Consider the following 22,007-nt stretch of genomic DNA (forward strand, 5'->3'; position numbering starts at 1 on the left):
AAGTGTTCCTTTAATGATTTTGAGCAGTGTATAAGAACATAGGAGTACTTATCAAAAAATACAGTGCCAAATGGAAAATATGTTTAATATCAGATTTATTTCCCTGAATTTTTGAAATCTGTTTGGTTTGTAAGTTTGCCAAACATTGTAAATAATGTTTCACCAAATGAATTCAAGTGCCTTTAACATGTATGCTCCTTTTTGAAGTAATAGTGTCAGAATTAAATCAAATAGAATGAAGGCAATGTGATAACTTTGCATGCAACTTTAAACAAGAAATATCCCAGGGTCTATTTTATTGTGTATAGAGAGTATATTACTGTAGGTTGACATTTCCTAGACATTTGTAGCTTTACATCTGTTACACAGCTGTTAGTAAGGGTGTCTACCTTTCTTTATTAACATCATCTAACTTTCTCTACTGTGTCCAGTATGTGTGATTCGCTGAGATATTGGGTAAGTATACTGAAACTATTCAGTTTACTAAATCACTGTCAGTAAATACCGCATAAAAAGACCTTAAAGTCAGTTCACAGAAGGAAATAATTAATGGGCAGTAAGAAGGCGCTTTGGGGCAGGGGGGCTCTGGCCCACCTCCAGAGCACCTTGTTCCCATGTTGATGGGCACAAGGGTCTCTTCCCCACAACTCTGACTGGTGATTGTGGGGGTCTGCAGGCGGGCAGCTTATTGGAACCTAAAAGACCCCTTTATCAAGGAGGCCCCCAGGTCCTCCATGGTACCCCTACTTATTCACCAAAAAAAGTGTAGTATAAAAAACACAGGAGGCAGTTTTTGACGAGTCCTTTATTAAAAAAACAAAAATAATAAAATTGTCCCCTGGTATAGATCCATCGTCAGTCATGATGCCTGCCGTCACTGTCAACCTGAAAAAGAAAAAAAACAAAAAGGCTTTCTACTAAGGCTCCCACCATGTGACAGCTCGTGTAGCCTCACAGTTCTTAAATAACTAGGTGGCAGGGCAAAGCACCCCCCCATGTTGAGGGCATGTAGCCTGGTATGGTTCAGGAGGGGCTGCTCGCTCATCCTCCTGTTTCCTGACTTGCCGGGTTGCATGCTCAGATAAGGGTTTGACATGGATTGTTGGGGGGGAACCTACCTTGGGGTTTTTTCTTTAATTATTAATTACCGGCAATTCTTTCTGAAGGGCTTGGTATGGATTGGGGGGGACCCCATGCCGTTTTTTTTCTTAATGATTAATTACCGGCAATTCTTTCTTTTTCATTCAGCTGTCAACTGATGACTTGTTACGTTACCACATGTTTTCACTACTAAAATAGTGCATGACTACTCATGTGGTACTTTTAGTAGCGTTTTTTAGTGAATGCAAACATTTTTTTTAAAAAATGCTCTGCGGTATCTTACCGCATTGTGAATTGCCCCCGTGGTTTTCAACAGAAGTCCCTATAGCGGTGAGAATGCAGAAGCACACCTTATTCCTAACGCACACATTCCTGAAAATGACTGTAAATATAAGTGTGTACTACAGCGACCACCAGCTGGAAACCAAAGACGTTCAAAGAGAAAAGTATGTTACCAGAACATCAATGATCTCCAGAATGGGTCTAAAGCTTCATTCAGTGATCACATCATAGTTACATAAACTGTTGTTTCAAAGCCTCACAAGACCCCTTCACAAGGGAAGTGACGTCACATGCCTGATGAAGGGGTCCTGCAAGGCGCCAAACTTTGCTTTTTGTAACTATGATTTGATCACTGAATAAAGCTATGGACCCATTCTTGGTGTTCTGACTACATACTTCTCACAATTTGGAGACAGGGGCACAGCTTTGTTACCCCATTATAGGAAATGGCCGAACAAGGACCTTCGTGGTAGAATCACTGGGTATTATTTGAATGAAAGATACAGATTTAAAATGATTCAGAATCACATTGATATTTTAAAGCATATATTTTAGTATTTATATATATGTATGTATGTAAAGCGCTGCATAAATTGACAGCGCTGTATCAGTACCTGTAATAAGTAAAATAAAAATAATTAATTGTGTTTGTATATCCTTTAAGATTTGTGCTGATTTCATCTTTATACTATATTTCACATTATTTTACCTAGCGATTGGAAAGAGGCGATATGGATGATTTAGGAAACTTTGATTCATCTACAGTGAAAGAAGGTGAAGATGCTGTGTCACAGTTGCCACAGAAAGCTATTCTCAAGGTAAAAAGCCATCTATATTTGCAGTGACGTTAGTGTTTATGTACAACACACGCACTTTATATATGCTAGTTCACATCTGGATACCTAAATCTACATTATCTATGGATTTCTTCTTTCAAAGTTCTGTAAATATATGTTTTGTACATTTCTTTATTATTTTGATAAAGAACGTATGTTAAGTTTGGTATGGGTGAGTCATATTATAAGGCATTCTTCTTTTGGCAGTAGTCTGTTTCTTTTTTATTGTTCAGAGCATTTCATAAATCAGATTTAATTTGAAAGTGATCCAACCCACAATACATATGACCTAACACATGTTTTTTTTAATAAGATCAGGAGTTAATTATGATAAGTCTATGTTTTGTGTCTTCAATAAAAGTGAATTGGTGACATTGACCAACCTACCTTTTTTAACCAGCCAAGTTGCAGTCATTTTCATATTTCAGCTAAGGGCCTATAAATTTGGTCACATTATTACTTGTGTTACAGAGGTGAGATGTATGGTTTTTGCAGGACATACAAGTCTTTTTTTGATGGTCCTACCATTGAAGAGTTAAATAATTTTGTATGATATATTTTAAAGACGAAAAAAAAAAAAGAAAAATTTACAATATATTTTGCTGTGAAGGCCTAAGCTGTAACACACACACACAAAGGTAAGGCTGCAAGACTTGCTGTCAGTTTGAGATATAGGTCCCAATTCGTCAGCAGCTCTGCTGGCACTGATTGTTTGAAACAGGTGTATGTTGAAAAAGTATTTTTTTTTTTTACAAAAGAAAACAATATCACAGAATTGAAAAACTTTCAATTATAAAACTAGTTGTTATGAAACTATCACTGGTCAAATTGGGAAAAGTGTATTACGAATTAACCTAAAGTGTATATCCACGTTTGCAGCCAAATTGGGATAACACCTACTTTATTTGTTACATTCACATAGCATAGCATAGAAAAATTTAACATTTCAGCTTACCTTTTTAGATGCTCTATTCTGGACCAAACAGCAAGAAAAAATCCTACTTAGGTCTCTTTGTTTATGAGGGGGCTGTGCTTGAAATAATTAACCCTATCTGTACCGTACATGCAAATGTTAATTATCAGTTATTATAGCTTCACTTTTCAAATACTTAAATGTATTAATAAAAAGGAAATAACAGAAATTGTACTAATGGAAAACATTAAATTATGCATTTGGAAGCATAAACGAGTAACGGTTTTCCAAGTGTATGTGCATTACATTAGCATTGGAACCCTGCCAACTTCGCAGCAGAACATGCTGCTGTAATATAGTACACATTTACACTGTGGTTAGAGACATAGTCCCAGTTTTATTTTTCCCACCTTTCATCTTTTGTATTTATTCCATATGTTTCCACAGTGTGCTGTATTGTTTTATATTTCTACAGATATTTGCTTTCATGGACTTGATAGATCTTGCAAGAAGCGCTCAAGTGTGTCGATCTTGGAAGATAATAACACAAAATAGTTCTCTTTGGAATAGTGTAAGTACACTGTATTTTTCATGATTTCCAAAATGTATACGCCACATATGGCTGTAAAGGTTTTTGTTTATCCAGGTTGCAGTATGACTTGTATAAGCTAGTCATATTTAATTAGACTTGCTCTGTAATGCTTAGCCACTTGGATAAATGGTGAAACATTCTGAATATCATGGAAGCATGTCCAGGTTAGTTGTAAGTCTCATAACTGCAATTGGTAACCAAACAACCGCCATGTGTCCAAAAATTGTAGGTGCTGCTAGCTTGTGATGTGAATCAACCTCCTGTAGGTAGCTATATCTCATCCTTCATTCTGAACTTGGCAAATCCTGCATCTGCTTTATTGTAGGGTAAGGACTAAGGACAATTTCAAACTATAATGGACAACCATGGAAGCTCTTTACTGCTTTGGCAGCTGTCCATTCCCGGCTGCAGTGCTGTGCACGATTCAGCACATCACACGACTCCCTTTTTTTTGTATAAACTTTATTTGAAGTGTCTAAAATGTACACTTTAGTCATGGTGCTGTACTCCAGTGCAAAGCGCTGCACTGCTGTACAGTTCCATCCGATTCTGTACTGTTCACTGTATTAAAATTCAGCATGTCTGCATTTTATCACAGCATGCTGCAGTGCAGCCCTAGTGCATGGGACACATAAGAAACAATTGTTTTCTGTGTGTCATTGAAGTGAAAGACAATTTACAATGCAGTTAAACATCTGTCACCATAACCAGGGGTGTCAAACTGGCGACCCTCCAGCTGTTGCGAAACTACAAGTCCTATCATGCCTCTACCTTTAGGAGTCATGCTTGTAACTGTCAATCTTGCAATGCCTCATGGAACTTGGAGTTTGGTAACAGCTGGAGGGCTGCCAGTTTGACATCTGTGCCATACGCTGTGTGAATTAGCCCTAAGTATTAATCTTAATAGTTATAGTAAGGGTTATGTATATAATGGTATTAAACCCAAAAACCAACATTTATTAAATTGCAGCTCAACAATTCTTAGATGTAGGATCTGCATTCGTTTTCTCTTTTTTTGGGCTTTTTTTCTTTGTTCTCACCTGGAGATCCATCCAGTAAAGCCTCATACACATGATGAGAATATTGGACGGACCATTTATGTAAAACTTTTTATCCCAAAAAGGAAAAACTATTGCTGTAACTATTTAGAAAGTGTTAGCTGGAGTTCAGCTACAATTTACTAGTCAAATCCCTCCAAATCTGCTAGTCCAACCCTCCCTTCGTACCCTCACCTAGACTGACAATGCTGCTGTCCAAAGGTATCTACTTTACTACTTCATCCAGAATGCAGACACTCTAAGACACTCTAAGGAAGTGTGCTAATGGCCGCATCACTAGGTGAAATAAAAGCGGAACTTCACCCCAAAGGGGTGAAGGGGGGAGTGGGTACCTGGTTTTGACAGGTACCTGCTCCTACTTCTGGTCAAATGCGCTGTGGCAATCTGAGCCTGAAGTTCAGCCTTCCCCCACAGCCTTCTGGTACACTTCACAGGTCCCAGAAGACTGCAGGACCATTCACAAAGCACACTTCGTGAATGTGCAGTATGAAGCCGGCCATGAAGTCAAAAGGGTTCACTGCCTGTTTCCCTTACTAAAGATACCAGCACCTGCACCCAAGGCCGATTAAAGAATTGGCTCGGGTGAGGACATTGCTGGATCCTTGGACAGGTAAGTGTCCTTATATTAAAAGTCAGAAGTTACAGTATTTGTAGCTGCTAACTTTTAAGTTTTTGGGGGGGAGCCTGGAGCTCCACTTAAAGGAAAAATAAGAAAACTAATGCAGCCAACACATAATTGGTAAGCTGCAATATATTACATTTTTGTGTTTTGGGCTTAATACAGCTTTAAGTGTTAAGAGTTAAATATGTCTTATGGTTCTGGTTAGGGTAGAGTTAAGTTAAATGTTAGGGCAGGGCCAAATATGGATGGGTTAGAGCAGAAACTATAATGTTTTAAGGATAAATACTAAACTGACTAATTGCCTGTAAGAAAGACTTCAAAGTGAAGGCTGGTGGGCATTGTAAAGGTCATGCCTGCCCCAAGCAATGTGAAACGCAATACTTTTTTTACTTCCTTTTATTTTCTTTATTTACCGTAGTTGTGTTTTTATGTGCAAAATCCTTTGTCACATTAGTTTGGTGTTTTTTTACTTTAGATTGATTTTTCCTCAGTGAGGCACCGTATTCAAGACAGATTTGTGGTGAATATCTTACGCAAATGTCGCCCCTATGTTATACGTTTAAATCTCCGCAGATGTTCCTCTCTTCTCTGGTCTACATTTAAAGGCATAGGTAAGAAGTATCTTTTTGCCTACTAAGCACCTGCTGGACATTTTCTAATATGCTGCTAAATTTACCCACTGAGCTATTGGTCTGTGGCAATACCACAGAGATACTTTACCCTGATTTATTACAAGGAAAAACACAGTTGTATCTGAAGTTTGTGTGTATACTTGTCCTAGGACAATGCATGTGTGATTTTACGTAAGCCAAGGATACCTCTTATGTTCATATCTACCTGTTTCAAAGGAATGAAAACTATAACATTGTGCCTGAATTGTCTCATTGCGCATAAACCAACTGCGCCCTAAAACTTCACTTTCATTATATCAAAATTACAATCATGTAGTAACTTCAACAGGTGTATGCTGGGAAATACAAAGTTAAGAGTGGACTGTAAGGTATTTTCTAAAGAGGTGTTAGCTCTAGCTAATCTTGACTCATCATAAAGTGGAACTACACTGCATCTGAGCAACACAAACCAAAAACGCAGTTTTAATATTCAAAGCAAACTCACCCATCCATCTGAAATCACTTTGAAAAATACCACCTAGCATTTCTGGCCATGGCCATCTTGAGCAAGGGCAGATGATTCACATAGCATTTACTTCCCGGAATCCATCTGCCCTTAGCTCAGGTGCAAGCAGGAGGGTGTGCTTAGCTGAGAAAACCCATCCTCCTCTGCTGAAAACTCCTAGGATGTATGGCATCTTTTGCTTCGGCCTGGAAGCCAGGAAATAACTGAAGTAATGTAAAAAAAGAATAAGTTTTAAACAAGTAAATATGAAATGCTGTCCTATATATTTATGAATGCTAGCAGCATAAAGATTAAAAATAATCAATGTTGGTTGAGAAAGTGAATTTCTGCTTTAAGGTGACTCTGTGCTAACTTCCTATTTTAAAAAAAATTCTAAATTAAAATCCAAGCACACCCTGATAAATCAAAAATAAAGCACTAAAGAAATGAAAAACCCCAAACCTCAACATGTTTTTCCCTAAATAAAAGGGCTTTGTCAGGAGTGAAAAAGCGTCATGAAATAATAAAATGTGCCCAAACACATGTTTTAACGGTGGCTGTCATTTTCTGACCTTTATTTATAATTGTTGTTAGATTGGTGTGATGATGTCGTCATGCATTTTACATTCCCAGCCATTACTCAAGACACACGTTTTGCTAGTTTAGTCATAGAAGTACTTTATAGCAATATCAAACATCATCTATGGATACATGCTACTGCATATTTTTTACAAACCAGAAGCAGAGATTCTCAGAAACAAGCCGCTTTTGTTCTTGAACTATTACAGTTTAGACTTATACACAACCATTTTTTGCTCAATGGCACTTGGTGCCAACAGATTGTTAAAACAGCAATGGGCAGCAATGGCCCCGACATATGCCAATCTATTTTTGGGTTGGTGGGAGAACATGCCTGTGTTATTGGAGGAAATGCAGGAACACACATCTAGGATCTTGCTTTGGGCATGGTTCATCGATGACTTGTTCATACTTGCAATGGCAGCAGTTCAGTCTTTAAATCTTAGAAATACTTAAAGCCAATACTATCAGCGTGGACTTCACTAGTGAAATCCAAATTGATTTTATTATCAGTAAGGGTGAAAGGGGGAAAATTGAAATTACAATATAGCAAAAATCAACATCTACTAACAATTTATTGCAATGGACAAGCTATCAGCCTAAACCCTTTAAAAGAGATATCCACACATGGACAATTTTTGTGTGCAAAATGTAACTGCCAATCACAATGTAATTTTCTGGATGAGAGCAGGTAGCTTAATGTACGGTACATTGATTATTTCTTTGTTAATCCTTCTCTTGGTCATTTATTTAAGTCGGATCTTAGACATTTTACTGTTCATTGTTTTTTGATTCTTAAATATAGAATTAACAAAAAGAACAAAAAAGTTAAATGGGAGTAGTGCTTGGGTAAACAGTTTTTTATTTTGAAAGGTTGAGAAGTATTTGGACTTCCTACATAGTCCAATACCTGTGCATAACATAACATGATTGTGTGAACATGTGTGCACTAGCTATGTTCAAGTGTAAGGTTCAAACATGGACATGTGGACAGAATGAGAAATAATCAATGTTAATCAGTTTTAGGTTACTTTGACTTTATTTTTTTTTTACTGATTTAAAGGTTCATGAAATAAACATTTTCAATACATTACTGCCTCTCTTTGGTAGACTATTAATGCAAGGGAGGTAACGTGTTTGAGGCCCCTTGTATGGAAAGATTAGAAAGGGCAGCTGCTGCAAGATGTGATCGTAAAAGGGTAAACAGTCAGGTTATGGAGGAGAAGACTGGACTTTACACCACTCTAAGGTATGAGATGGACAGTCTGGTTAGGAAATGACCTGAATAAGAGAGAGAGATAGAATTATTGAAGGAAGTGTCTGTAAAAATACTGTACCCTGACAGTAACCCTGGTAGTGAAGGGGTTGTTGAGCTTCACCCTCTCCCTAGTGACCCTAAACCCACATACAGTATATGGGACTGATCATGTGGCACAGACAACCTATGCACCTAGCCCAGAGGTAACAAGAAGAGAAAGTGTATCCTATTAAAGTGCTAAAGCTTATTCATAAACAAAGGTCTGTGCTGTGTGCTAAGTAGGATGCTTGTGTTGTCACTTCATGAAGAGAGAAAGTGTGCAGTTACCTGGGGACAGTTAAGTATTTAGTGTACAAATAGTTAACTGTGAAGGGTATTATGGCTTGCTTTTAAGTCGGGTGTGCCACATTAATGTTAATGTCACATGACCACAGTCCCCAAGCCTATTGTCCCATGCATTGCCAAAACCCATTCATGATGTCCCCTATGGGTGTGTAAAGCCTCACCCACATGGTCCCTGTGACAGCCTTATCTATTGGATTCTGCCACCAGGAGCTCAAGTCCCTACTCTAACTCAAATCTTAATATCTATCCACATAGCAGTTTACATCTTGAAGGTAATTCAGATCATCTCTGGGATATCTTAGCCACCCCTATACACAACCACCTCTTCATTTGCCTAAAAGAGGACACTCCTTAGATCCAATAAACACGTATAAGTAACATCTTATTGTACTATGTATAAACACTTCATCCAGGTTTTATATTAGACAAATAATAACCTCAAGCCATATGCATTCAGGTGCTTATGCCTGAAAGAGAATTACTGCGTTTCGGGCATATAGCATATAGCTGAAAAGCATATAGCCCCAAATACTAGTGCATTTTCCAACCACCTCATATTTCAGCCTGTCATAGAATTTTACACGCTGCTGGCAGCTGGGCTGGATGCTGCACATATACCTCCAACAATGCCAGCATGTCGAACCATCCAAATCTATGTAGCCAAAAACTAGAATTGTTGAAGGTATGGGTCTCATACTGTCAGTTTGCTACAGATTCTGTAAAGTTGTTTATGCATTCTGATTGTACAATCCCTGAACAATCTATTTTACATTTAATAAAGCTATGTAATGCATCAATGGAATTCAGTTGGTGTCTACTTCGGCAGGCTCTTGCACTAAATCGTTGTTAGAGATAAAGAATATAGTACAATCAGCATATAATGTGTATGGTTAGATTCAGCAATTGTTGAATACATTGGACTAAGTCCAGCCATTTGACATCCAGTATGTTCATTTATTGGGATGGGTATTTCACACAAAAGCACACGGGAGTCCTTTTTCAGTTGTTATTTTCCAAAATGTCTGATCACTTTGATTCATATGGGCATTTAAGGGAGAATTTAGAAGTCTCAATTGACAAAAACAGGGCATTGCTGTAAAACCTTCCTTATTTTCTTTGCATGTCAATATGTGTTTTGCTACTGACTTTAATTTTGTGATTTGATTTATTGGTTTTGAAGATCTACAGGGTTTCCCTAAAGTCCGAACATATAGGCAAAATGCATATTTTCAATAAATGTGAATAAATATTCCAACAATATTTTATTTCATTGGAATATTAATCAATAACATCTTCAATGTGATGTCCAAAATTTATGATGCAAAGTTCCATGTGCACTGCAAGATTCACATGAACCCAATGCAGTAACTCCACATTTCCGTCAATTTGAACACATTCATTAATGATGTATTCCTTCAGGTGATTCATATCTGTTATTTTCATTGAGTACATCTTCTCCTTATCACATATAGTGATATTTCCTATGTTTTCAGACTATAGGGACACCCTGTAGATTCATTATGGACTTTTGCTGATTTCTAGGCTTTTTTAGGCACACCAATAATTTAAGAGAAGATTTGTTCATATAAACTGCATATTTTATGTATTTACCTCAGTCTGTACTGCAACATTCTGTTGTATTTATACTATCTTTGTGCTGGGGATTGAAAGGATGTAAAAATCTAGGTGAAAGGTATTTACTTTTGTGACTTAACATTTAAGTTTCAGTTCATAAGATGATTGTTACTCAATTTAGATAATTTTGACTAGATCAGATAAAAATCTTAAGATACCAGTAAAGATGCCTTGTGGGTTGTTCGATCCCAAGGGAAGGATTAATCAGGCAATTTAGAAAACCTTATCCAGCTGATTGTATATCCCAAAATATTTTGTTTTGATTTTGAAATCGTGTCTGCACATCTATTCATCTCCTGGGCAAAGGGGTCTAAAGGAGACTTTCAACTTTTCTTGAAACAGAAGAGTGAATTGAGGCAACATATAGTTCATAAAAGGCAAGACCCATCTAAATCAAATAACAAAAGAGAAAAATTCCCAACTCTGCTTGCCAACCAGCCTGCAAACAAACCGAATTAACCTGTCTAACAGTATGCGTTAAAAACAGGAGTTTAGTTAGCACACATTTGCAAATACATGTGTAAGCTACAGAGCCTCATCACGGCACACCGATATACTGTAGTTCCTACCTCTACAAATTTTGAGAGCCCCCATAGTAGAGGCACATGTATTTAATGGATAGACCAAGGGCAGGTGGACCTGAGGGAGCCCACCCCTCCTTAAAGGTATAGGAGCGCACTGGACACCCAGCATGTAGCATAATGGCGGCAAAGGTGTCCAGTGCGCCCGCTCACCAACAATTCAACAGTACAAAAAATGGCCACAGCTCCAGTCTATAACTGACCTTCACAGACACGCATGTCAAACAACAAAAGAGAAAAATTCCCAGCTCAGCTTGCCAACCAGCCTGCAAACAAACCTAATTAACCTGTCCAACAGTATGCGTTAAAAACAGGGGTTTAGCTAGCACACATTTGCACATATATGCGTAAGCTACAGAGCCTCGTCACAACACCCCGATATTCTGTAGTTTCTAGCTACAAATTTTGAGATCCCCCATAGCAGAGGCACATGTATTCAATGGATAGATCAAGGGCAGGTGGACCTGAGGGAGCCCACCCCTCCTAAAAGGTAAAGGAGTGCACTGGACACCCAGCATGTAGCACAATGGCAGCTAGGATGTCCAGTGTGCCCCCTCACCAACAATTCAACAGTACAAAAAATGGCCACTGCCCCAGTTTATAACTGGCCTTCACAGCAAGGAGCACATGGAAGGGTAACGCATGTCAAACAACAAAGGAGAAAAAAATTCCAGCTCAGCTTGCCAACCAGCCTGCAAACAAACCAAATTAACCTGTTCAACAGTATGCATTAAAAACAGGGGTTTAGTTAGCACACATTTGCAAATGTGTAAGCTATAGAGCCTCGTCACAGCACCCCGATATTCTGTAGTTCCTAACTGTACAAATTTTGAGAGCCCCCACAGTAGAGGCACATGTATTTAATGGATAGACCAAGGGCAGGTGGACCTGAGGGAGCCCACCCCTCCTTAAAGGTATAGGAGCGCACTGGACACCCAGCAGGTAGCACAATGGCAGCTAAGGTGTCAGTGTGCCCCCTCACCAACAATTCAAAGACCTATCTAAAACATGGATTTTAATTTTGTGTGCTAGATTACTGTTACTATTTTTAAAATTCTTTTTTAAAATTCTAATTTTATTTTATGCAGGGCACGTTGCTAACAGCAAATAGGACATTACAGTGACAAAAAATCAACTGTTCACACCATAATGCACAGAAAAAAAAACACTGAAATGTAAATTTACATAGACATGGAGTTAACCATGATAAATCCATAGAAACATAGATGAGTGTCCCAATGTATAGCCTCATGTGGGAATCTTTTACTTATAATGTAGAAAAATAGAATAGTAAGGTATAAGGGGGAATCTAGAGATAAAATAAATAAGGTAAAGGCATGAGAGGTAGAGAAGAAGACTTTCTGAGAGGGTGGGGAAGAAGGGGGAAGTAAACTAATACGAACAATGGTAAGAAAGGGTACTTAAGGTAAGGGTAGAAGGGAGAGACAGAGCTTTGCTGAGCCTACCCTGGCTGGAAGACAAGGGGTGGGGTGGGGGGGTGGCCCTAGGCCTGTAGACTGGTTGTTTCTAGTTAGCACTGCAGGGCCAAGATGTGGTTAGTCAAGAATTTAAATTGTATCCAATAAAATCATGTTTACAAATAGAGCTACTACCCTTAAGTATACAAGTGCATAAACTTAATATATAAAAAATAACTCCTGTGCGTACTAAAATATTATATATATATATATATATATATATATAAAATACTGTGTATGTGTATATATTTCACAGTGATATAATAAAATGTATGCACAGTTACATAAAAATAATATCATAAAAGTACATCCTACTCCCAAGATGGTAACACACAGTGCCAATCCCCCTTTCACTGTACAATTCACCTCCATGACAGACAGTGTTTAAGATCCATAACACTCACCAGATATCTAAAACAGTGATTTAGAATACTGCTCGCCACCTTTCTCCTCTCATCTCCTTCGTTTCTATATGATACACTTTAGTCCCAGTATTCGTTGCTTCACTCGCCACCATATATTATGTATCAAATAAAGAAAATCACTAGAGCATAAAATTGTAAAGCACTTTTATTTTTTAAAAAACTTTATAAAGCAACTCACATTTAAAATCACTTGTATAATGTCACTATTATACGTAGGTATTCACTGCTAGCATACTCCAATACTTCCGTGTAGCTAAATGGTGTCTGACATCACACATATACCCACCCTCAATGTGTTTTGTCCAGTGGACTTCCTCATCGCTGTGTCCAAAAGTTTGAAAATTATTTGGGTAATCCTGGAACAAAACTGTTTAATGTTAGGGCAGTCCCAGAAAATGAGAAAGTGGGTACTCTGGGCCTCCCACAACATCAACATTTATCCTCAGTGCCTGGGAAAATATTGAAAGAGTACTGTGGGAGGTAAATAATTGAAGAGTACTGAGGGAGTTCTAAAACACCTCATCATCAATTTCGTTCTTGATATTTGTTGCAAATAGAGCCGCTATCAGAGAGGTAAATAATGCAACCTGTTCCTTGTGAAGAGAAGGTGGTATTCGCAACTGTTTCTTATTTCTGGATACAAGAATCCAGAAGCAAGTCACAGTTTGCCAAAAAAAAGTTGATAAGACAGAATCCAGAAGCAAGTCGCGGTTTGCCAAACACTTTGTCCTTGTGGCTATCAAAGGATTGGTGGGGTCTGCAGTAAATAAAGTAGCCTAAGCTTGGCGTTCATTTTGTCTACCTCTTTTCTAATTTTATGGCTATGTTTACTAAAAATGTCTCACTGTAATTTTTGCGAGTCTCCCATATTATGAGTGGGGTGGGGAACGAGTCTTTATTTTCTAAAAAATAACAGTCAAGTTCTTTTTGAATATCTGCCTTAATGGAGGGATAAGTGACTGATTTTAAGTCACTCCAACCATGGTTTAGTGAGTTGCAGGGAAAGGCCAATTATAAAAGAGATGGGCATGTGGTTAAAAAACATCATGCAGTCAATATGAGACATTTTAGTTTTAGGGAGGTTAAACTGATGAACAAAGAAGTAATCAATTCTGGAATGTAGTTTGTGGACAGGAAAGAAGTAAATTCCTGGTCCTTAGCATGCTGGGCATGGCTTCCTTTTAGAGCAGAAAAAGATACATAAGAGACACCTTGCTATATGTCTTTAGATGCATCAAAGGTCAGGGTAAAATCCCCGCCCAACACCAGGAAACCCTCCGATACATTAGATAGGGTCTGTAAGTATTATCCTAGGAAGATAACTTGATCAGCGTTTGGAAAATAAACATTGGTACACACATGTAGTATACACATCTGCATACCTATGAAGCCTCTTACTGTTATATATCAACCATTAGGATTAACTAACGTGGTCTTGTGATGCCAAGGTACATTATATATTTGTTTCCTAACATGTATATAGTAGAAGTAAAACAAAAGTATATTTAGAAGGAAGGTTCCATTAATGCTCCTTTCACTTGATAATCGGAAGGCCTTTTGACACTGTATCCTGGTCTTACCTATTCTACATATTGGAGAAATAGGCCTCAAGTTCCTCCTGAGGATCCAGAATCTATACAACTCCCCCTCAGCTTTAAATATACATCCTTCCCTACTATGCAGGGAACCAGACAGGGCTGCCCATTATTTCCGGGCTAGTTCGCCCTAGCTATTGAGCCACTGGCGCAATTGATACAGGACTCCTCAGACGTAACTGGACTGTCCTTAGCTGCTTGCTAATATAAGGTGAGCCTCTTTGCAGGCAACATGATTCTGATGATAACTAACTCATTAATTTCTCTGGCCAATCTACATAAGATCTTAGCACAGTTTGGCTTGCTCTCAGATCTGCAGGTTAACCCGGCAAAATAGTGGGCCTTGAACATTTTGCTTCTCTCCACACAACTATATGTTCATTGGGAGCATCATAAACGTCAGCATTTGGGCATTCATTTAAGGAATAATTTTTCCACTCTCTTTGAAGGCAACTACCCCTCATTACTTCGGAAACTCAAATCTCTCTTGCAGAATTGGACTAATTACAACCTGTCTTGGCTGGGGCAATAGTGGCAATAAATATGTACTTATCCAAATTACTATACTTAGTCGGAGTCTTACGATACGGATTCCTGCTTCAGTCATGCGCTCCATCCAAAGCCAGGTGATTCACTTTATTGGCTTGAGATATTAGCAAGCTGCATAGTTTGCTCAATTGACTAAATGTCACGTCAGTTCTCAGACCCCATTGCGGGTTGGACTGTAAGCTGTGGATTGCGCTCCTCTGTCCTTCCATAATTTCCTTTGGCTACATCCCCAGAAAACACTAATGAACTGCATTGCACAGCATTCAATGCAGTTTTGGGACAGTGTCAAGAACTCAGGAGGTCTACTCTCCCCCCGCCTACTGCTACTGCGCATCATCAAAGATAATTCACTTTCACTCTTTGCTGACCTCCAGGGAATTTAGATCTTTTGCGGATCTCCAAAAGAATCTACCACATACCTTCTACTATTTTGGTATCTGCAGGTACATTATGCGATGTCAACTGTATGTATCTTTAACACCTAAATGCAAAAATGATCTCCCACTTGGCAAGGCTTATCTTCCTACTTTACAGAATTTAACTTCTGAACAATTGATCTGGGCCACCACGAAATCCTGGTCCCGCAAATGCTGCGGAGGCGGAAACTGATGAGAAAATACTGGTTTGATGGTACATGGTCCCTACTAGGCTAGCTCATATTAACCCTAATGTTTCCATGCCATGTGTTTGTTACTGCTCGGAGGCGGGTTCCTTTATTCATACATGATTGGTTTACCCAGTGGTGCAGCAGTTTTGGCAGCAGGTGTACAGCATAATACAAACCCTTTTCCACCGAGCACTGCCAATGAACTCCCAGGAAGCCCTCCTCAATCAGAAACCAAAGGGGCTGTCCAAATCTCAGTTTATCCTCATGATGCATTGGACTCTGCTCAATGAGAAACTCACTGCCAGGCTTCAGGGCAATGTGTCTAAATTTTGTCGAGTTTGCGAACCATGGGTCTCTACCTCCCACGAGATTTTGATTGTCGACTATTGGAATGATAGAAACAACCATAACTGTGGCCCATGATTACTGTCTATTCCTCTTCTTGTTTCTTTCTCCACTTCCCTTCCTACTTGGTCTTCCCTACTGTGCTCTCTCCTCTGCTTGTGTCTTCTTCGTCTCCCTGTTTCACTTAACCTCATGTGTTATATGCTGAGTCTTCACTGAACCAAATTATGTCCTTACTGTGTTTCTTTCTAAATGCACTTTGCTATTGCACAGTTGTTAATATATTTTGATGTATACTAATTTGGCATGTGAAACCTTACTTACGTTACCAATTGCCATGTATACTAAACTAATTGCATCTCTCTTATGCTTTTGTCAACCATTCCCTAAAACCCCAATAAAAAAAATTAACGAACAAAGAAAAAAAGTATATTTAATTAGTAAAAATGAAATATGGGTGGTTATGCCAATAATTTATAAAGACCAATTTAAAGTCTAGCTCTATATATCTCAAAGTGTGCCCTAATACGTAATTAACACAGTGAACCTCCATTAGCATGAAACTGGTATATTTTATTGGGGATGATTTATGGCATGATTACAAAATATGTTACAGAGCAAACAATCCTATATACACACATCTCAATGCCATATATACATTTACTATAAAAAAGTACAATTTCTATAAATAATACTAAGATTGTATTTTCACTTCTTTCAAATAATGTGTATTGAATTATTGTGTTTCACTTAAAAGCCTCTGGAAAATGTCACAGTTTTGTGAGAGTCATATTGCAAACATTCATAAAGAAGAGCGTCAAAAACATACAGATGGTACACAAAGCAGTATTTCAGGAACTGTAAATAATGGGAGATTGTGACTTTTGTCCTTTTTCTTAATTGAACGTATTAAATGGCATGTTAGACTGGTTATCACTTTCCAGTTCAGCCAATGCAATTTTTTCCCCATTAACCTTTTTTTTTATTTTTATGCATACCCATCTTGATATAGATTTGGTATCCTTTGAAAACTGCCCATTAAAAAAATAGACATTGACATGTTTCAAAATGTTGGTGGCCTGCATTAATCAACAAGATGATATCTATAGTTGCACAGTTTAAGCCTATGTTTTATGGCTTTGATAGACCAATGGTCTTCCAATATCACCTCCTGAACAAATACCGTCTCTGAACCCAGTTCGGCAGAACCCATGGAAAGTAGTCACATGGACACATCCTCACTAAGCTAAACACAGAGATACTGTTAGACCTCATTTACACTTGCATTCGGCAGTACTGCCCATCATATGAGACAGTGGGAATGATTGGTCTATTCAGTGCAGGAAAGGGTTTGTGCCTTAAACAATAAAATTCTGTAAAAGTTGGTGGAAACTTGAAATACATTAAGTAAATTGCTTTACTTCCACTCAGGGGTGGATTGAGACATTTTGGGCAGGTGGCACGTATTGTACAACCAACTTGCCCTTTCATTGTAGGGACAGATTCCTGTCTGTTAAAGAATTTTTATACACAAAGGAGCGTATTTATACAAAATTTGCAGAGCTATTCATCCTGCAAAACTGCATATACATTAATTCTGTGTGAATGCTGGCAAAATCGATTGTCACTAGGCTAGTTTCTTTCCTGCTCAGATGTTATTTATTCATAAGAATAGCGTGCATCAGGAAAATACTGCATTATGGCTTCTAAATAGAACTGATGATCATAGTAAAAAGTATTTATTTCCTATGATCTTTAGCTCCATTGATTTTGCCAGTGTTTGCACAGAATGGCTGTACATACAGTTTTGCAAGACAAATAGCTCTGCAAATTAAAAAAAAATACATCCCAAAGTGTGCTGCAGTGAATGGAAGATGTAGTAAAAGGTGGGTGTTGTCTTAAAGAACATGGTTTATTGTAACACACCTTTTACATTATTTATTAATAAAGGGGGGTTGTATGGGATGCATTGTAAACGATGAAGTACTTTATGAGCTGAACAAGATAACTGCTACTCTCTGAAAATTATCTGAACTTTCCTAAATAAAATACCATGCCATCACCAAAAATAACCCTCATCATATAGCTTTTTTAAACAAATAAGTACAATACATTTTACAATTTTGCATCCTGCTAGCATTTATTTCCTTTGCAACTCTCTGCAATAGTTGCTGGAAAATTACAGCTATAATCAGGTAGTAGATGGCTATAAAATCCCAGCATCTGTCAATGATTTTTGGCTTTGTTGATTTACCTACAATTGGATTGAGATTTGGGTTCATCATTACCATGGGGTCAAGGCAAATCTAATGAACCAAATGCGATATCTCCTGTGCTCCAGGACCCAGACCGGTGGTGAGTAGATGGAATCAAACTCCAAAAAAGGAAGGAGGGAACCACCGAAATAGTTAAGGTCGTGCAGCTCCACACCAAGGCTGGGGAAGCCCAAACAGAACTGTGAGGAAGAACAAAAAAGAAAAAGAAGCGCACCAACCTTGCGCATTACCTCAGTAACCAAAATTTATTAAATAAAAGAATGGTACTCACAAACAGCGAATAAAAACAGGCATGTAAGTCCTCAAAGGGACTTTAAAGGCAAGATGCAAATGCGAATCCCATCATGGAGGAAGCCACTCAGTGCAACTGACGCGTTTCGAAGGACAAGCTCTGAGGAAGAAGGCTTGTCCTTCGAAACGCGTCAGTTGTACTGAGTGGCTTCCTCCATGATGGGATTCGCATTTGCATCTTGCCTTTAAAGTCCCTTTGAGGACTTACATGCCTGTTTTTATTCGCTGTTTGTGAGTACCATTCTTTTATTTAATAAATTTTGGTTACTGAGGTAATGCGCAAGGTTGGTGCGCTTCTTTTTCTTTTTTGTTCCTCCTCACAGTCAAGGCAAATCTTACAGGTTCAAGATTCCTGATAAATTTATGTGCAGATTTGCTTGTGAGAATTTTTTTTAAACGATGATGCACTGCAAGGTTTTTGAACTATTGCTACAAGACTTAGTAGGGCCAATAAACCTGCTTAAGCCAGCATCCTCACTATAAAATCTTCTGTCCTGTCCATAGCAGGGCTTTCCTTTTAAATAGAAAGTGGGCTTTTATTTCAGGCGTAGCATTCTGGGGTTTTCATTTCTTTTGTGGAATTTTTTTGTATGTGGATAGGACCTTTTTTAAGTTTGGGGTGCCTAAAGTGGAACATTCACTTGTTACTGATCACCTGTTCTTTCAACTGCATTTTGTTCACACTGCGCTGTTGCATCATTTGAAAGAAAAAGTACAAAACAGTGTGCACCCTAACCATGATATATCACTCAAGTTCAATCCCCTATCACAATAGATAAAATAAAAGTTATGTATACACTAGTTAGGCCTATTATCTCTAATTAAAACTGTCCTGCTACTGACCAATGGCACATTGCTTTATCTCTTGAAGTATCCTAATTTTGGAGTAAAGACTCAAATGTGTTTTTCTCAAATAAATTCAGACCTAGCCTTGCTAATCAAATGTGTCTTGCTTCAGGACATGGTTTTTATGATATAAAATTTGATATAAAATTTGTTAACGATATATTCATACGATTATTGCAAAATACTTCAGGACATATGTCACACCCTACACACAATCTAGTTGCAACCTCTGCAGTACACTGGGTGTTTGCTTGTACGTACTTTCATCACACAAGTTTTACTTGGTATTTATAAGTACACCAAAAACCAAACTCCTGAGCCTAAGACTAGGGTAAGAGTAAGGCTAGGCCCACACTATTGCGGTTTTGAGGGCTATGTTCACACTATTGCGGATGGTTGCAGGAGTCACAGCTGTTCCAACACCCGCAACCATCAACAGCCAAAACATACGGGGCTGATATTCATTCTTAATGGCACCTCCACACATCTAAAACAAAGCATGTTTTTGGGTGCGGGAATCGCAGGGAACTTGCATGGTGCAAATACTGCATGCAATTTCCTGGATGCTGCGTTTTCAAAATGCTACAGGAACCTTTTTCCTGAAATGCAGGCACAGCAGCCCATTCAAATGAATGGGAGGCCATGTCCATGCAAACACAGCCTTTAAAGCCTCAACAGTATGAACCTAGCCTTGGATGTGACACTCTAATCATATTTAATTGAATTTTTTTTTTTGTGTGTAATTTAGGAACTATGTTCAGAAAAGCCTGCTTGCTTCATCATATCTGAAACTCGGATTTAGTTCCTTAAGGTTTCATAGATAGCATGGCTAATTATTTCCCGATTATAGGGGATTGAGCAGGATAATAAATTGTTTTCAATTTCACTGTTTGATCAATTTATAAAAGTTTGAAGGGCTAATTTAACATTTTCATCCACTTTTTCAGCACTAGGGTCCGTTATATTTTTTACTGTTCCTGACATATTTTGTTACAATTCAGCTAATTTTTTGAAAGATTAGTTCAACACTCTAACTGCAGTGTGCTAAATAGCTTGTAATACATCCATCTCTTTATTTCTTTGTTTAATGTTGACATTTTTTCCAGGTTGCCACTTTTCCTCTCAACACTCAATCACACTCTTCATTTGCCAGTCTGTAAATTGTAGATTGAACCTGTTCCAGTTTGCAACATTTTTATAAATGATCCGCTATGTTTAAATGCAAATTTAAATATTATATGAGAATGTTTTAAGAATCACCCAGTTTCATCCAACCATGCCGCCATTTGGGCAATATCAGTGTTCAGATTTGCCTAGTTTTTGGGCCAAATCCAGACAGTTCAAAAATGTGTAAATCTATAAATCTATATCAAATGCTAAGATAAAGGAATTCTCTATAACACTGGACTCCGTATAAAGAAAAATATCTCCAGTATTTTAAGGACAATGTATAAAAATCATTTTGTTAAAAAAAGGAATGGTTCTTAACATAAATGTAGCCAGTGATTTAACTAAGCACTGTTAGTAGGACTCCCCGTTTTGCTGAAGAATCAATTTGTTTTGAGTTCTTTTTAGCCCCTTCAATTTGCTCCCGTTCATCATCATCAACTCCAATATGTACTTGGTATCTGTCGTTAGGGCATTCTTCATAATAACTCCTGACATACTTCCCAACAAACCATCCTTTGTACTCTTCTGGGGCCTTGCATTCCAAACCATTATAGTTAACATTGTAGTGATGTCTTAACCAATAGAACAAGTAATGAATGTGGTAATCACATTTCCAGGGGTTGTCTCTAAGCCACAGTTTTTTCAAAAAGTACAGATCTTCCAGGACCCCATACTGGAAGTTAGAAAGGTTATTTTCTGATAGATCCAATTCTTGGAGATTCATGAGGCCAGAAAATGCAGCTGCCAAAATATAAGCACAGAGCAGTATAATTATAAATTGCTATCCATCAAATGTTACATTCTATAAATGAAGCTGTAGACCTGGTTTGAACTTGGCTGTTACTTTGACCATTGATTTAATACTTAACCTTGTCCTGCCTGTCAGCTTTGGCCAGTGAAGTGATCATAAAGGCTGAAGACTGGGAGATGATCTGCAGCAAACCCAACCACACCATTGGGTGCTTTACTGAAGGCTAGGCATTTAAAGAATCTTCACTTTGAAGGAGAACCTACCTGCACCTGATAGTGAGATGGGAGATACACTAAGGCTATGGCTGCACCGATGATAAAATCTATTTACTGCTGAGATAGTTAACTACTTGTTGAAAGCTATCTCATTAGCATCACATTAATTTTAGTGTGCTTCACATGAACAAACTGTTGAGAAGTGGTGGAAGTAACAGTGTCTGTGCAAAGTGGCTCCCATGACCCACTGATACTCAGCTTGCCAACACTCCCCCAACGCTCCAGCTGCTACTTCAGTTGGCAAAAATGTCCACTACTTCTAGGTATCAGGAAGCATGTGACCTTTTCCCATGTGACTGTGCTCCGGTCTAGGCCTGAACACTGTCACATGACTGAGGGAGCAATGTCACTACTCATCCCACTGTCTGGCAGCAGTGGACACTGGGGATTTGAGTGGTGGCTGCAATGGAGGAAGCATCAGTAGGGGGGCGCTGGAAAGGTTAGAATACCACCTTCCCTAAATGTCATTTGAAATTTCTCG

The 22,007-nt window shown here is 38.3% G+C and overlaps 2 protein-coding genes across 2 annotated transcripts in view; one reads left to right on the top strand and one right to left on the bottom strand.

The window, feature by feature from the left end:
• The window catches only part of FBXL13 (F-box and leucine rich repeat protein 13), a 267,401-nt gene that overhangs the window by 36,997 nt on the left and 208,397 nt on the right, over positions 1 to 22,007 (top strand). The window contains exons 7-9 of the mRNA XM_089685639.1: positions 2,097 to 2,201; positions 3,608 to 3,703; positions 5,880 to 6,015. Coding sequence (XP_089541765.1) covers positions 2,097 to 2,201; positions 3,608 to 3,703; positions 5,880 to 6,015 — 337 coding nt within the window. The remainder of the gene's footprint in view (positions 1 to 2,096; positions 2,202 to 3,607; positions 3,704 to 5,879; positions 6,016 to 22,007) is intronic.
• Positions 20,384 to 22,007, bottom strand: part of LRRC17 (leucine rich repeat containing 17) — a 37,507-nt gene continuing 35,883 nt past the window's right edge. The window contains exon 4 of the mRNA XM_089685627.1: positions 20,384 to 21,241. Coding sequence (XP_089541753.1) covers positions 20,838 to 21,241 — 404 coding nt within the window. The 3' untranslated portion in view covers positions 20,384 to 20,837. The remainder of the gene's footprint in view (positions 21,242 to 22,007) is intronic.

This window comes from Staurois parvus, unplaced genomic scaffold (assembly GCF_062004578.1).
Source record: "Staurois parvus isolate SC_StPar_1 unplaced genomic scaffold, SC_StPar_1.0 ptg000019l, whole genome shotgun sequence".
NCBI classification, from domain to species: domain Eukaryota; kingdom Metazoa; phylum Chordata; class Amphibia; order Anura; family Ranidae; genus Staurois; species Staurois parvus.